Here is a 17,661-nt window from a genome sequence, read left to right as displayed (position 1 = left end):
ACACATTGCCCCAAGACATTTCTTCCACTTATTGATTTTTTACACAGTGAGGGTCAGCGCTGATAAAGTAAACCATATCCAGGCCTATGGCATTACGACTCAACTCGTGAAGAATTGCTAGAGAGTACAAGATCTCATCTCTCTCTCTTCCCCTCCATCAAATTTTCCACTTGGTGGGCTTACATTATCCAATGCAAATTCCCCCCACCCCCCTTCACGTGACTATGTATTAATGTAAGACAACATGTCTGGTTGTATTCCTCTTAATGCTTTATGGCATCTGCTCTCCCTGTCATTGATAATATATATTTGTCCCCCCCCCCCCCCCCCCCCGTTTCTAACTCTCTCATTTTCCCACTCAGAAACTGGACTAAAAATAGAAATTCACACCACTTCCATAAAAATCTAGCTCACATGTTCTCCCATTCTAGGTTAATCTAATTGGAACATGTATTTCTAATCATCTTATTATAAATTATATTTCAGGTAATAATGCCTGCATGTATGAAGATTAGTCCATGCATTAGTGTGTAAGAGAATATGGAGCAGTTATTAAATGCTCCCTCCCAACAGGAAAACAAATCAAATCACATACATCAAATATGTGTAAATTAATTTGTGGGGCAATATCCATGTACCAACTACCATTGTCTCTATATTTTGTACATGACTGTGTATGTGAACAGGTTGAGATATTAAAGCACTCTACAAATTTCCAAATTGGATTGGAAGAAGTTGGTTCACTTTAATTGAGTTTAGTTTTATAGTCATACCAACAGGTTCATCAACAACTGATGCTTGTTCTGCTATGGCTATGAGAAAAAAGAATAAAAGAAGATAGAGATGCTTCCACAAGTTTAATATCAATTGATGTACAGTATTACAGATTATAACAACATTTCTGAACATTACACTCTAGTGTGAAAGGAATCTCCAAAGCAAATATGAGACAATTTATGCTGCAAGAGCAGAAGTCGGATGACACCTGAAAGAGGCCATAAGGACCATGAGCATTGGGGATGCTGTTTAAGTGTGCTAATAACATTTTGAGAATGGTTGATAAGTACTACGTGACTATCTTCTCATAGATCAGTCTTTCCAACTTCTGGTAAAGCAAGGATTTTATCTGGTTTCACTCTGCAATGTAGGAGCACTATGTACAAGTGAATGACTATAACATCAAGAGTTCAAGACAAAAGTCAATAATATACCAACTACCATCTGAAACAGGGATATTAATGAAAAAAAAATTTAATGAAGCAGCGACATTAGAAAATTCATTGTTCCTGTAATAAGGATTACCAACCTAAAGCTTTTATATCAAAAGACTATTAAAAAAAAATCTCTGGCATCATAAAACTTTGATATTAACAAACAGTGTGCAAGACAGTAACACTAAAAAAAAAAAGAAAAACATCTTGAAATATCAGGTTGAGAGCTTCTTTTATCACATGCTTTTCAGATTAAAGTTGACACATCAGTACACCCAAAAGACTGATCAAGGGCCTCGACAGTCCTGGTTCAAATTTCATGAAAAAGGTTTTTGTAAGACCATCATTCAAGCCATCAATTTACACCAGATGCTGTATGAGGCACACATTCGTAAATATCAACATTTCTATATATGAAATATACACCTATCATATCTATGAACAAAATCACAGATTTCTTAATTTCTAGCACTTTCATAGGGCAGCCATACACATGTACGTTAAATCTGGACTTGTAAACCTCCACATTCTTTGGAAACTTGGAGCAGGAATATGTGCTTTAAGCATACTATCCAAGGCTACAGTCGAAGTGTGAAATTCGTAAGAGCATCTCAAGTTGTGTGTTCTGCACAATTTGAGAGAGAAATCCATTAGATGGAGATCATTCAAGCAAATTACATTCACAGGTGGATTACATAGCCAGATGTGACAATGACAAGGACATGTGATCAATGAACAGCCGATCTGCTGATGTGAGCAGAGAAAGTGTAGAGAGGGAGAGGGAGAAAACATTCAAGCTAATCTCAATTATTAGATAAAATTCCCTTAATGCCAAATATTGGTGAGTGAAAATGTGTTTATCACTTTTTAAAATATTCTTACTCTATACCAGGGTTGCAAACCTCTTCGTACATGTACCTTTGAAATGTGATTTCTTTATTGCATATCGCTCATTCAGAATTATAAACAAGCCCGCGTAGGCTCTAACATTCACACACACACACCCTAAACAATGCACATCCGCATATACATGCACACCACTGGCGGATCCAGGGGGGGGGAAGCTGGCACAATTGAAATTTTTAATGTAAAAATGCCATTAAAATAGAAGTGTGCCCCCCTTTTGAAAGTGAGGAGCCCCCCCCCCTTTTTGGGGGGGCTTGTCAAATTTCTCCTCGTGAAAATATGCCCCCTTTTGGGAAATCCTGGATCCGCTCCTGATGTACAACCCACCTCTCCTTTACACACCCACGCACATACAAACAACACATGTACTCTTAATTCCACTCTTAAAATATTGTATTACATGTACATGGAATCTTTGTGAGCATTAGACCATGAAATTCATTTTCTATAATAGAATTTCATTTTACATCTGAACATGGCCAATTCCACAAATGGATGATTTTCTTGGCTTCCCTGCGAATCCCATTCTGGTAGGAAAGGGCTTTTATGCTTGTAGCCCCTCCCCCAAACACACACACACTCCCACATACTCTTACATAAAAATATGTGCAAACACATTATATCTATTTCACTATCATTCTTTCTTTCTCTTTCCTTCCCTCTTTGCCCCTCATCCTCTCCTTCTATTTCCTGCTTTCATTTCTCTGATTACATACATCTACACATATATTTGCCGATGCAGTTCTTCTGAATCCAGTTATTAACTCAGAACTGCTCTCTTCCCTCATTTGAAAAAAAAATCATTGATTTCCCCCTTCTGCTATTCATCAAATTTACATGACCCAAGCAATGTATTATTGCATGTTCCATATTCCCTTCATAATCAGGTTTATATAATTTGAGTTAAAATGAACGCAGACAAGAATTGCAGGAGAAAAACAAAGTCAATGCCAAAACGTTCACGTCAGGTTAATCTACAATATCCACAGCATGTAAACAAGCATTTGCCAGTGGATTTCAATCAACCATGACTCACTTTTCTGTTGCATTACATGGCTCCAAACTCTACATCGGAACATGTATGCATTTCATATGTTTCCAAGCTAATTCATATTTACCCAAGAGTCAATGTTTCTCCGTTGGTCTTTACACAATGTATTGAGAATAATTATATTATCTGGAGTAGATGTAGAAAGAGTACAACCAATTTCATGTCCGAGATCAAACAACATTGGGTAAATATAAATATTTCACTATATTACATGCCTCAGTTTATGACGCATTGTCCTGAGTCATATAAGATGTTGAAAGAGGTGTGACTGTGTGAGTATTCTCCATAGTGCTTACACAATGATTTCAATGTACAACATTCATCAGCAGTAGATATGGAAATACTGAAATTAAATTGAACATTTTTTTTTGCAGTTGTAAATTACATAATTAGTGTTAACATGACTCTGCACGGGAACATACGTTTCACATTATCATAATGATATTTTGAATGGAATATAAGTTTCAATTTTCATTTTTTGATTTATTAGTGGAACATGTCCAATGTTAAACTTTTTTACAAAGAAGATGAAAGAGAAAAAAGAAATGTTCAATTTTGGATGCAACCATTTTGTGCAATTGAATGGTCTCAATGATTTGACCTCATTGTAAAAAAAATCAAGAAAAGAATTTTCTGATCAGAGCATAGCAAATCTTGAATCTTGACCTGCATGTGTATGTATGCCAAGGCTCCACACTAACTTTTTTTCTTTTTCTTGGTGGCCCAAATAATCTACCAAAATCATCAATTTCATATTTTTGGTGGCCCTAAAACAATAGAAAACATTACAATTTATCAAAACTTTGGTAGCCCAACCGGGCCACCAAGTGTTGGCTTTTACAAAATTTGGTGGCCCGACTCTCATTTTTGGTTGCCCCGGGCCATCGGGCCACTGCTAATGTCAAGCCCTGTGTATGCACACGCTAAGAGAAAGTGAATTATTATCAATGATTTATGAAATTTAGACGAATAATATCACCATTGCATCATGGATGCTGTAAAAGCGTAATATTCTAATTTCATGGGCAATTTGACATAAGTCTGGATTCAACATCTCTCACCTGGTGTGTAATATGTACTACAGGCAGCTGTAAAGGTGTTAGGAAAGTACAAGTCACCTTGCTATCATATTAATGAGATAGACCAAGGTCAGTTCTGTTTTTGGTTACAGGTTGTATAGGAATGCTATATAATGTCAACACATTATGTAGGTAACCCAACACTGCTACAGGGTTGGATTCTCATTCTCTCATGCATAATCTAATTTTCTTCTTCTTTTTTAGGCTCACCAACTTTAAATGAATGAAAGTGATTCTGCTTCATTGATTCATTGGGACAACTGTCAAATCGGTCTGTATCAGTCGTAAAATAATGCAGTTGATTATAAATGCTCAGTCCTGTTTGATGAAAAACTAAATATAGTAAAAAATATTTAAAAATTTCAAAAGATGAAAATGCAAAAATAGTGAATGGCAATAATTTTCAATACAGTTTACTACTAAAATCCCACTCCATTGACAGTAGATTAGTGTGTAAAGACTATAAAACTTATAATCAAAGAAAAATACAAGATTTCTGCTCATATCAACGCTGCATTTCACCACTTGTAACAGGAGATACTATGGCACTCAGATTGAAATAACCCACTGAAACAAATTTCATTTCAGACCTTATCTCAAGTGGGCTCAGTAGGTTTTATTCTTGGCAATAAAGAAATGGGTGAGAAAGCACGACAGACATCTTTCTGAATATGGAATGATGGAACAAGCTCATCAGCGGATGCAATAAAAAAAATGGTAGTTGTTTGCCTGCAAAGCAAAAACCCTTCCCATTTTGTAATTAGCATGCCAGCAGATATAAACACATCATAATGCAGCCATGCACAGCTAGCTGAAGGATACATTTCATCAGACATGCATGGCCACAAACAATCATCTGAATCTAACATTCTCAATCTAGTATCTATCCCCGACAATGTAAAATGCAAGATGTTCAAGATATCGTCTGTCTAGACAGTGTGTGGGTTGACACTCCTGCTTACTATTAACTCCTCTCTCAAGTACATCAATTCTTGATCTTTTTTCCAAAGTGAAAAACATTTTCAATGGCTCCTTGTTTTTGCCTAGTCTTTTGCCACACAAACAGATAGTTTCTAATCTAAATTAGGTTTTTCCTAGATGTATAGACTTGTTAACAGACACAAATGATGTAATTATAATATTTCTACACATGTACGTTCAACTGAATTGAAATGAACATGTACATGTATGGAGTTTTGTATTGTGTGAAAGAGTTGGGATTACTGACTGTTTAATGCTGATGTGCATATTATATTATGCTGAGACTTTCTTTTTCTTCACAATTTCATCATACAAGTTCTACTAAAACTTCAAAAAGCAACAAGCAAAAGATGATCAAACTACTGGTGAAATCAAGAAAACTTGTATCAAAAGGGTATTGTCTTTGGAGTGAAGACATTTTTTAATAATGTACAGGAAGAAATTAAAAGGGAAACTTCTCAAGTGGAAATTGTGAAAACAATCATTTTGTTTTCAAGTTATTTTATGAATAAGGTAAAAACTTCAGAAGGTACACTACAAATGACTGCAATTTTAAGAAACTCTTCAGTTACATTCAAAATATAATACATGTATAACAAATGAAAGTATAAAGGTCTGTCCAATTCACACCGATATACAGTTTATTTTCCTCATCATTTCGGTAATACAAAATCACCCAGTGTATATTAAGTTTATTTATGAATGCATTACAATGAACATTTTACAATTAATCCCCAGACAGTTTTCTCAGGGAGCAAGCATTTCATGAAACAAATACAGTAGTGATTGATTTTCACTCACAACTCATCTAAGCTACTAAATTCATTTCATTTCATTGGCTAACAGCAAATTAGGTGGTGAAAATCACTTATATTCCTTACAATATTCTTCTTGAAATGCTTCCCAGAATATAGGTCCTTGTTAATCTTTATGTAGGCAGTCATAGCAGTCAAGTGGTCTACATCCCCAAGTGTATTCAGTCTTCTTCTTGTCTGAATTCATTTGCCATTTCCCTTCAAATTTATTGCTACTTTATGTAAAGGCTCCACACTTAAAACCAAGAAGCATGAGAATTTGGCGCACAAATCAATGACAGAAACATTCTGGCCGATCTTCAATTTCTATCAATTTAGCATGCACCATAGAAACATCCTTAAAACAGGTACGATTGTCTCTGCTTACATCCAGGAACTCAAGTTCGACTCTAATAAAGTGAGAGCGATGTGTATGGAATATAATTCATTTGTCCCCAGGCTTGCCAACATGCATTTTCACATTAGTTTTGCACCAAGTACATTTTAGACAGTATCTGCAAAGTATATCTGATGTACCACGCATCATATCTGTAACATATATGAGTCTACTCATTTACAACTCCTGCACAAGTGATTCATGCATGTCTAAAATGTAAATTTATCATAATTCAGATAATCAAGTAAGAAACACTCACTAAAACATTGATTTAATTAATCAACACAAATATTGATTATTAAATAAAAAATCATTTTTTCAACAAATAAAATGTGACTTTTATGTCAGTGAAAATCATGCTTTTAGCACATATTTATTGATGACATTTCTTATTTTTTCATGATTGTAATCAACGTGAAATTCCAAATTTCTCTCAGAGGATTTGATCTTCCTAGTTCTTTGTGTCTGATAATGCAATGTTAAATTTTTTTCTGTCTGACTCATTCTGGATAATGATATGAGTACCGAGGTCAAATGAGGATGAAAAACAAGTTCATATGTACATTATGGACACCCACTCACAATAACAATGATTTCACAACAGTAGTTACTTGAATTCATTATACTGTTTATTATCCTCTCTAATGTTATGTTCTTAACTTATGTTCTTTTCTCCACTGATCCATCCCAATCAGCTACATACATGTATAATAAAACCAGAGAGAATGTGTAATTATCTAATGCTACTGCCATATGATTCATTCGACCTTAAACAAATTCACAGATCTCATCAATAATTAATCATCTGACTGTCATAGCGAATGCCGTGTCCATAGCAATGTGTCTATGCATTTGCCAAATTGGCTTTCACACTTTCTAGTGTTATTTGCAACTCTACAAGTCCTGTAAATCAAAGGGGGGTATACAGTTCTTTCAAATTACTTTGATAGGTTAGGCTAACTCACAATCAGCCAATCTGATTCATTTAAAAGACTGTATTTAATAGACTTCCGTATTTGCCTTCTGCAACACTCTACTTATTGCCTACATGTACATCTCCAATGATACACTGTTTCTAAAAATTGATTGCTTAAACCTACATGTATACTGATTTATATTATTGAACAACTTAAGGTTTATGAATATCATGAACAGTTCTAGTAGGATCCATGGTCTTGTAGAGTTTTACATAGAGAAATTGTCTTCAAAGTTCTCAATTGCTTTCATGTATTTTTAATGATAATAATAATACCCGGTATGCAAAAATAATACAACATTATATAGCATTTAGCACTGTATACTATTACCCTGGCTTTAGCACAGCTACCCTGATCGGACGCTTGAGCATTCAGGGGATTCTTCCAACTGGGTACCCATTTACTACACCTGGGTGTAGAGAAGCAAATGTAGATACATGCCTTGCCGAAGGATGCAAGCACTGCGGTGGGATTTGAACCTTGAACCTTGTGATTCAAAGTCCGAAGACTGATCCCCAACACCTCTACATCGCTTCATCTTAATCTCATGATATCACATGCATTATTGCATTCTTAATTTCAGAACATTGATTAACGAAGAAGTAAAATAATGGTGCATTGGAAAAGAATGGAAAGAGTTTGTAAAATAAGGAGAAAGTCTGACCAGCATATAAAAGAGAAACAGAGAAGATAAGAAAGATACGAGGGAGAGGTCAAATAGACAGGGTTGAAACAAAGGGAGGGGCTAGAAGATCCTAGACTGATGCAATCAATACTTGTTATACCCTGGTCCTCCCGTCCCTCATGGATGATTGGTGTAATTTTCAGCCTCAATCTCTTCTCTACCTTGGCCTACACACACTCAGGGTCAAGGATAAGACATCAGAGTGATCAGACAAGTCTTCAAATAGTGTAAGAGGATTTCGCTCTTCTCAAAATAAAATCTTAGCGGAATTGTATCGTTAAAATCGCAAACCACCTTCATGAATATTTACTGTGGGGCATTGAAAAAGTAATTGAAACAAATGTTTAACTTAGGATTGCTACTCAATTCACTGATGTGGAAAATGTGGGAATGAACTTTGAAAAATAATGGGGGCATTCCACTGAAATTGCAATAAACTAAACATCTTATCTGACTTGAATAAAAGGGGGGGGGGGCTAGGATAATGTTTGACTTTCTGCTCCTGCATATATCTCAAACAGCACATAAAATTCAATATCAGGTGATGGACAATACATGTATCTTTTCCTTTCCTTTGATCCCCAAACATCTGTCAGTTGAAGACCATTTTTTTTCTTCTCAATTTTGGTAAAAAGGTATGGTGGGGGAGGGAAGGTCTGACTAGAATAGTATTTGCTTATGGATCATTTGCAAACATTCCCCAAATAATAAATGAAGTTGAAATGAAACTTACAATGCTCTATCTATTCCTTTGAGCCCCGACCATCTGTCAGTTCAGACTCTTCAGACCAGTGTCTCACATATCTTACTTTTGCCCAAGCTTGATCTCCATGACATGTTCAAATTTATTTATGGCAAAAATTGCTTGAGAAAAAAAAAATTGGTCATGACACTTCTTCAGTATTTTCACCAAAAAGCTTCATATTCAGCAACATGTATTGGTGTTCAAACATGTGAAAATTTTGCTAACATCATATTGTTTATAATTTCATATTGATAAATTAAACTTTACAAAAAGCAACCAAATGAAATCATAAAAAATATGGAACATCACTGGAGCTTAAAAACTTATTCATTCAATTTCTTTTTTTTTTAAACTCAATTACAAAATGTTCAAACAATGAACAGGTGTAACAACTCCCCCAAAAGAAATAATAAAAGGTTGAAAGTGGTGCATTTATGTACAAGAAAAAAGAAAAAAATATATATATCTTTCTTTTATCTTCAGGAGGGAGAAAGTACAGCTCAAAAAGCTAATCAAATATCACTTTAAAATAGAGCAATTAGCTGAATGCAATAAAAGAAGCATTCCAGCAGTCTTTGTTGAGAAGGCATCGCCTTAGAATTCATCATCTTCTCCATCTTAAGGATGACTCAGACATGTAAGCCACCTTGAGCGTAGGCCGCGCCCTGACCGACTGAGATGCTACGTCAGCATCCTTAAAGCACTGAGATGAGATGCATCCATCCCTCCCTCCATCTCTCTCACACACACACGTACAGAGATGGAGGCTTGCTCGGGCCCTCCAGGCTGGGGGCCCCTGCCTCCAAATGCTCACGAGCCTTTGCCGAACGTTATAAGCCACCACCTGCCTGATTGGAGGAGAACGGCAAAAATGCATGCATCTTCCTCCAATAGGCAGGATGGAGACGGGTGCAGGCTCAGCTTTGGGAGCTAATGCAGGCACTGATATTCATGCACTCGTGATGGAGTAGCTTGTTTACGCACGCACCATGCTTCGTGCATGCTGCTGCTACGACAGTGTGTTATCAGCGATGCCCTACTCATCCTGACAGGCATTACTACCTGATCTGGAGGCTGGCTACGAGATGGGTACCAAGATTGAAATAAAAGGGAAGGGTCTTATATTGCTCTCAATGGGTGGTGTTTCTTCTTAGACTATCAATGAGTTCATTGGCTTTTAGGTCTTCACAGATGTAGGTCATGTCATATGTAATCTCAGAAGTTAAGCAATCACACAAATCAATTTCTTTCACACCTGACCTTAACTGTAAATCAATATAATTGCCAAATATGGGTTTACATGTAACACCTCTGCATACAGTCTAGGTTATATACGAATTTGTGACTCAATGTGGATCAAAAGGGAAGTCATTTGACAACAAGTGGTAAGAGAATGATCAGTGTGTCCTTCAAGGGGACTGAAACCTTTGGAACATGTGGACTTGTGTGGAAACAGAAAAATCAAAGAAAAGAACAAAGACAATTCGAGAAAAATCATCGGACAAATAATGAGAAAGTTATGAGCATTTGAATATTGCCATCACAATGGCAATGCGACAAAGATGTGTGATGTCACATGTGAACAACTTTCCATTTGGTGGACTAAAAGATACCCCCAAAATGTCTCTCTTTGCTTTCAAATGGTGATACAAACTTTTTATCCATATTGTATTCTTTGAAATTTTTTGAAAATTTGTATTACATGCCCTCCTATAGAAAGAATACATGACCTTCTAAATAGATGTGATAAAAGAGGCAGTTTAAGTGAAATATATACCTGACAATTAGAAAAGTGCTGTTTTTGATTGTTTGTTGTACTATGTCAGCTTTTATAGGCACATTGACTATCATTGGGGTTAAGTAGGCTACTGTCAAAAACCAATCATCATTATGAACCATTTATTAATCTTCAGCTTGGATGTGCTAACAAGAATATTTTAGAAGGAATACATGAATAATCATCAAATCACAGATGCTAATGTCAGTGAATTTGAAAACCACCTTGATTTAATATCTCGAATGACATTTCACTGCTCATGCAATTACAATGTTCTGAAAAGAGGGTTTATTCAAACAGTAATTCAAATTCAAAACATATAATAGCCCTACATATATTCAATATTGTTTTGACTAGCATGAGGAATCATATTTATTAATAGTAATGATTCTACTCCGATGTCAATAAATGAAAAAATAATTACTTTTCAAGTCTGTCAAGATGGTTCGAGTCACCTAATTTTCATGACAGACAGTGTTGACAAGAGAAATCAATGATTCCCATCTGTACTCAGCGGTTGTTTACATAACTCATTAATTAGTACACACTCTTGTTTCTACTGAGTCAAATTTGACTCAGAATGTGTCAGCCATCAGTTGACTCTATCAAAAAAATTGAAGTGGCTTAGATTTTCAACCTAATACTTGGCTCAGAAATGCTCCTGATTCAACTCATGATCAACCTGATTTGAGTAAGAGATGGTTTTAGTTGTGTTTTGATTGTCAAATTTTATATATCTGTAATAGCCCAGATCAATAAAGGGAAATGAGAGAGAGAGAGAGAGAGAGAGGGAGAAAAAATAATTGATGATAGACTGGAAGAATATACTGCACATTAGTTTGTTTCAGGTGAGGGGTGGTGATGAAGGGTTGGAGATGGTTGATAGGGCTGGGAAGATTTGTTTCTCCTCTTTAAAGGTCAAGTCCACCTCAGAAAAATGTTGATTTGAATCAATAGAGAAAATCAGACAAGCACAATCCTGAAAATTTCATCAAAATCGGATGTAAAATAAGAAAGTTATGACATTTCAAAATTTCGCTTATTTTCAACAAAATAGTTATATGAACGAGCCAGTTACATCCAAATGAGAGAGTCGATGATGTCACTCACTCAGTATTTCTTTTGTTTTTTATTGTTTGAATTATACAATATTTCAATTTTTACGAATTTGACGATTAGGACCTCCTTGCCTGAAGCACAAAATGTTAAAATAATGGAATTTCACGTGTTCAGGGAGGAATTAAACTTCATTTCACATGACAATGATGAGAAAATGAAAATATTTCATATTTCTAATAATAAAATACAAAAGAAATAGTGAGCGAGTGATGTCATCAACTCTCTAATGAGATGTAACTGGCTCGTTCATATAACTATTTTGTTGAAAATAAGCGAAACTTTAAAATGCCATAACTTTCTTATTTTACATCCGATTTTGATGAAGTATTCAGTGTTATGCTTCTCTTTTTATTCAAATCAAGTTTTTGTTGGGGTGGACTTGTCCTTTAAGAATTTGGAATAAGGCATTAGCCCACTAAAATAAGTAAATATACGATAACAACTATTTACAAATAATTGTTAATTTGAATAGGAGGTACTTTTCAAAATCAAATTTTAAAAGGTGGCATATAGGAAAGAGGAGAGGATGGTCAAATATAAAGGAATTGAATCTCACGATATAAAAGGAGAAAATATACATTTTATGACACAAACATTTCATATTACAACTGGAAAATATATATACATGTATATATTTTTTTTGGTAACAGATATCAAAAGATGGAGACTAGGCAGTGAAAGCAGACAGATAGAGCAGACAGGATAATGAAACTTTACCCCAGCTTCCATGACAAATACAGACACCAAATATATGTAATTAGTGGGAATTATTGTACGTTTGTCTTCGGCACGCAATATAGCTATCTCCGCACGCATGCACACACAAACCTCGTATGATAGAAAGGAAATTGAGTTCAACTACTCACTGCAATACATGCATTCATACAAACATGTATGTATAATTTGCAGTATGTACATGTATACTACATGTATGGGGATCCATTATATTTACTTCTTCATTTTAATTTGCAAGAGAATACAAAGATATTTACTTAATGTTATTAAAGCTTGATAACCATAATATTGAGAATAAAAGGTATACTTAATAATGAGACAAGTCTTGCTTTGAGATTGATGCTGAGTGATACAGTTTTATGAAAAGGTTGCCACCATGCCAGTAGCTATTGTATAGTATGTATTTGCAGTAAAAATCATTTTATAACAATTGTGGAATGCAGTGCAAAATTGTCTCACAATAATTTGTGTATTTAATTTGTTTCTGATATTGATCACAAATTTACAACAGAGAGATTATAGAGAAAGTGATGGGGATTCAGCCTAGTAATTATGAATTGTTGGTGCATGATGGATGACTCATATAATTAGGGTAGTTACAAACAATACAATCAAAAGCCTCACGTATGGCCCTGGTGATATCACCTAAAGACAAATAGAATTAATAAGAATAAATTAACATACGAGTTCATGCAATACAAGATGCTTCCTGCCACTAACTTTCAATAAACATTTACTATTCAATTCCAGGTGGAATGAAGATGAGGTTTTTCTTGCTCACCGTTGGGCAACGTGAATGCTCTCATAGTGAAATCAATAAATAATTAATTAGATTGTTCATCCGAGACCTCCAAAATAAATGTCAGAAAGCCAAGCCTATGGATTGGTTCAAGCTCCAACAAAGACTGCTTTATGGGAGACGTGATGCAAACGGATTGTCTTGGTTTCAAAAGAAAAAAGAAATTATTTCTATTCAAAATAATATCCCTTTCGTCCAAAGCACAAAAGAGTGCTTCATGTAGGCCTACATGTATTCCTACAATCAGAAATATTCAATCTTTCTCTTTTCAGTCCTAAATTGATTACAATTTCTTCTATTTTGTGATTATATCATCTTCTAATTTTCATTTTGTTCAAAACTCTTCCAGACCACAAATTCCTTTGTAATCCATACAGTTATTGCCACCAGAAATAATAAACTGACAATAGACACCAAAGAGAAAACAAAACGAATTGGGGGGAGATTACCAAAACTAAAGAGAAGCTTTAAAAATTATCTTTGACTTTCATATCGATAATTATAATCAAATAGAAAGGAAAAGCATTTTCAACTTTTTGAGATTGCGGAGACCAGGCATAGAATATGGGGCAAAGTTCCTAAAAAAACCTGCAAGTGAGCAAAAATTTTGAGGGGGTTCATGGCCCTCTAACCCCCCCCCCCCCTAATCAGTCTACCATGCAGTGACATCAGGCAAAAAATAGTTTTCATTTTCGGGGGCTACTTTTCACAACCTACTGCCTAAATCTAAAAGATTGGCAGTGAATAGGGATTTTGCAGGGCTCTTTTTAAAAAAATTTTTGATAGCTCGTTCAGCATTTCTGGGGCAAAGTCATCCCGAACATATCAAACCCCATGGAGGGTCTAGTTTTTTTTCCATTGAACATAATCACAAGGAATAATTTTTCACAACCAATACCTATGAAAGCCTAGATCTATATTTGAAGTGCAGATTTTGTAAGATCCAAACTGAAATAAGATTTTTATGTAATTTCAGACATCTGACCCCATGTCCAAAACTTAAAATTCCTACCACAAAAATATAATGAAAATCCTGATGGAGCTTCTTTCATACCCCTAAGGCCCTAGCTAGATACCTGTAGGTTCTAGGCCCACAACATAGCAAACTTTTAGAGTAAAAGTGAGTACCCATGCAACAAACATAACAAGTGGAATGCCTCTAGCGGTCTCACCTACATCACGCGATTCAATATAGCAGCAGTGCTGACATTGAAAACTACTATATAACTATTATTCACGAAAAACACCATTCATATAATTATGATGATACAATACTACATTCATTGATATTTGACCTTGATCATGTGACCTAAAACTTGTCAGTGATACTTGATTACCCCTATATCCACATTTTATACACTATATCTATAAACTTTGAAAGTTATGACAGCAATCTTATAATTACCTATAAAATGGCCAAAGTTTAATGACCTTAAATGACCTTTGACTTTGGTCATGTGACCTGAAACTCGTACAAGATGTTCAGTGATACTTGGTTACTCTTATGTCCATGCTTTATGAACTAGACCAATACACTTCAGCGATATGATGGTAATTCAACAAATACCCCCAACATGGCCAAAGTTCATTGACCTTACATGACCTTTGACCTTGAACATCTGACCTGAAACTTGCACAGTATGCTCTGCGATACTTGATTACTCTTATGTCCAAGTTTCATGAGTCAGATCCATAAACTTTTAAGGTTATGATGGTAATTCAACAGATACCCCATTATGGCCAAAGTTCATTGACCTTTGACCTTGGTCATGTGACCTGAAATGCGCACAGGATGTTCAGTGATACTTGATTACTATTATGTCCAAGTTTCATGAATCAGTTCCATAAAGTTTCAAAGTTATGATGGTAATTCAACAGATACCCCCAATTTTGCCAAAGTTCATTGACCCTAAATGACATTTGACCTTGGTCATGTGACCTAAAACTTGCACAGGATGTTCAATGATACAAGATTACTATTATATCCAAGTTTCATAAATCAGATTCATAAAGTTTCAAAGTTATGATGGTTATGCAACAGATACCCCCAATTGGCCAAAGTTCATTTACCCTAAATGACATTTGACCTTGGCCATGTGACATGAAACTCAGGCAGGGTATTCGGTAAGTACTTGATCAACCTTATGGCCAAGATTCATGAACTTGGTCCATATACTTTCTAAGTTATGCTGTCATTTCAAAAACTTAACCTTTGGTTAAGATTTGGTGTTTGACGCTGCCACCGTCGGAAAAGCGACACCTATATATAGTCTCACTCTGCTATGCAGATGAGACAAAAATGAAACAAAAGCCAAAGCCATTGCATTAGCGGCAGTGCCAGTGGTTTCCCCCAAGCTTGCGATCAATTGCAAGTCGATTTTCGTTCCCGAAATCAAGCATATGCCGCACAACAGTATATTTGCGATTGATTGCAAATATTTTCTTGCAACTAAGGGATGCCATCCTGCATCCGTTGTCTGATGATGACATGCATCCATTTCTATCTAAGTCATTAGGCCTACATTTCCAACATTAACCATGACAATTTCATTGATCTAAATTATACTACAACCTGAATTACAGCTAGGCCTACATGTATTTTTTTTTACTTACTTGCAATTTTTCATCATCTCCTCCTGTGTGAGTATTTTAACTGGTGCTAGTGGCTCCGTGTTGAGGTTGTAATTACGGAAGCATACGGCCAGCTTGTCATCGAAATTGTTGACCAAATCTTCGATAGACGATGAACGCATTTCGTTGAAGTTATCCGGGCTTATTTCCTCTTTCGGTGACAAAACTGGTAAAGCTTCTCCATTGGAATTTATAACGTCGGCTGAACTACGAAAATCTATGAATTCAGGCCATTCATCGCTTGCCGCATCGCCGTTTTCTTCGAACACAGCGAGTGGGGCTGCCATTTTTGTTAGAATTATCCACTTCAGCAGCTATACATGTTCATACACACGGTCGACGGCTGAACTCTGTCCGCTGGGCGCTGGCGCAGGTCACCGAGAAGGCCCCGCTAGTAAATATGCATAGTCTTTGACGTACGGTACTTGGACGGTGAATATATGGGGCGATTTTTAACTCGAATTTGCTCTTTCTGAAATAGCGCCATCTTGTGGTCCGTGCATTTCAGTTACTGGTATGTTGGCTAAAGTTTAGACATTGGGTAATAATTATTTTAACCACCTTGTAAAAGTTATACACACAGATTACCGATATTGACATTTTTCTATTACATATGACCTCTGTTTATTGTATCCAAAAGCGGCTATCGAGTGACTTTTTCATACCGAATAGTGATTGCAAAGGGCCCAGCAAAGATGAAGTGTATCCTTTCCCCATTTCCCCTATCATGTCTATACACTGATGAAAAAACATTGCTAAGTTTTTTAAATTTTATTTCATTCACTTTTGGTGTGCTGTACTTTTATTTAAAAAAATATTTTTAAGGGGGTACTGGTAGGTGCCAATAAAGACCTGCAATGATGTCGGTACAGTCGGTTACACTATAGAATCATATTATTGTGCAGGCCAACTTACGCCGCCACAAAATTAATTATCCATTACAACTTCTCAGGGAGTTCTGCAATGTATATTAAAAAAAACTATATCTATATCATCCAAGAATGATTTTTAAGTATCTCCTTTTCTCAATATTAGATGTATTTATATTTAGAGACCTTTTCAGTCTTTTAAAGGACAAGTCCACCCTAACAAGAACTTGATTTGAATAAAAAGAGAAAAATCAGACAAGCCCAAATAATGCTGAAAATTTCATCAAAATCGGATGTAAAATAAGAAAGTTATGACATTTCAATGTTCCGCTTATTTTCAACAAAACAGTTATATGCACACCTCGGTCGGTATGCAAATGAGGAACTGATGACATCACTCACTCACTATTTCTTTTGTATTTTATTATATGAAATACGAAATATTTTTATTTTCTCGTCATTGTCATGTGAAATGAAGTTTCATTCCTCCCTGAACACTTGGAATTCCATTATTTTAATATTTTGTGCTTCAGGCAAGGAGGTCCTAATCGTCAAATTCATAAAAATGTAATTCAAACAATAAAAAACAAAAGAAATAGTGAGTGAGTGACGTCATAGACTCTCTCATTTGGATGTAACTGGCTCGTTCACATAACTATTTTGTTAAAGATAAGCGGAACTTTGATATGTCATAACTTTCTTATTGTACATCCGATTTTGATAAAATTTTCAGCATTGTGCTTGTCTGATTTTGATTCAAATCAACATTTTTACGGTGGACTTGACCTTTAAAGTTTTATACGCTATAACTATAGACACCGTGCAATTTCCCATCCACTCAAATTTCGCTTCTAGTGTTCGCTTCAATCTCACCCACCTATGTCAAAGCAAAAGAAATATCGATA

General features: G+C 35.5%; 1 protein-coding gene across 1 annotated transcript in view; it reads right to left on the bottom strand.

Annotated features, from left to right (window-relative positions):
* LOC121418773 (fasciculation and elongation protein zeta-2-like) overlaps positions 1 to 16,339 on the bottom strand; it is a 61,743-nt gene extending 45,404 nt beyond the window's left edge. Inside the window, exon 1 of the mRNA XM_041612873.1 lies at positions 15,870 to 16,339. Coding sequence (XP_041468807.1) covers positions 15,870 to 16,174 — 305 coding nt within the window. The 5' untranslated portion in view covers positions 16,175 to 16,339. The remainder of the gene's footprint in view (positions 1 to 15,869) is intronic.
* Positions 16,340 to 17,661: the final 1,322 nt, after the last annotated feature.

The sequence above is a fragment of the Lytechinus variegatus genome, chromosome 7 (assembly GCF_018143015.1).
Source record: "Lytechinus variegatus isolate NC3 chromosome 7, Lvar_3.0, whole genome shotgun sequence".
In the NCBI taxonomy this organism is placed as follows: Eukaryota; Metazoa; Echinodermata; class Echinoidea; order Temnopleuroida; family Toxopneustidae; genus Lytechinus; species Lytechinus variegatus.
This window is presented reverse-complemented; position numbering and strand designations above follow the sequence as displayed.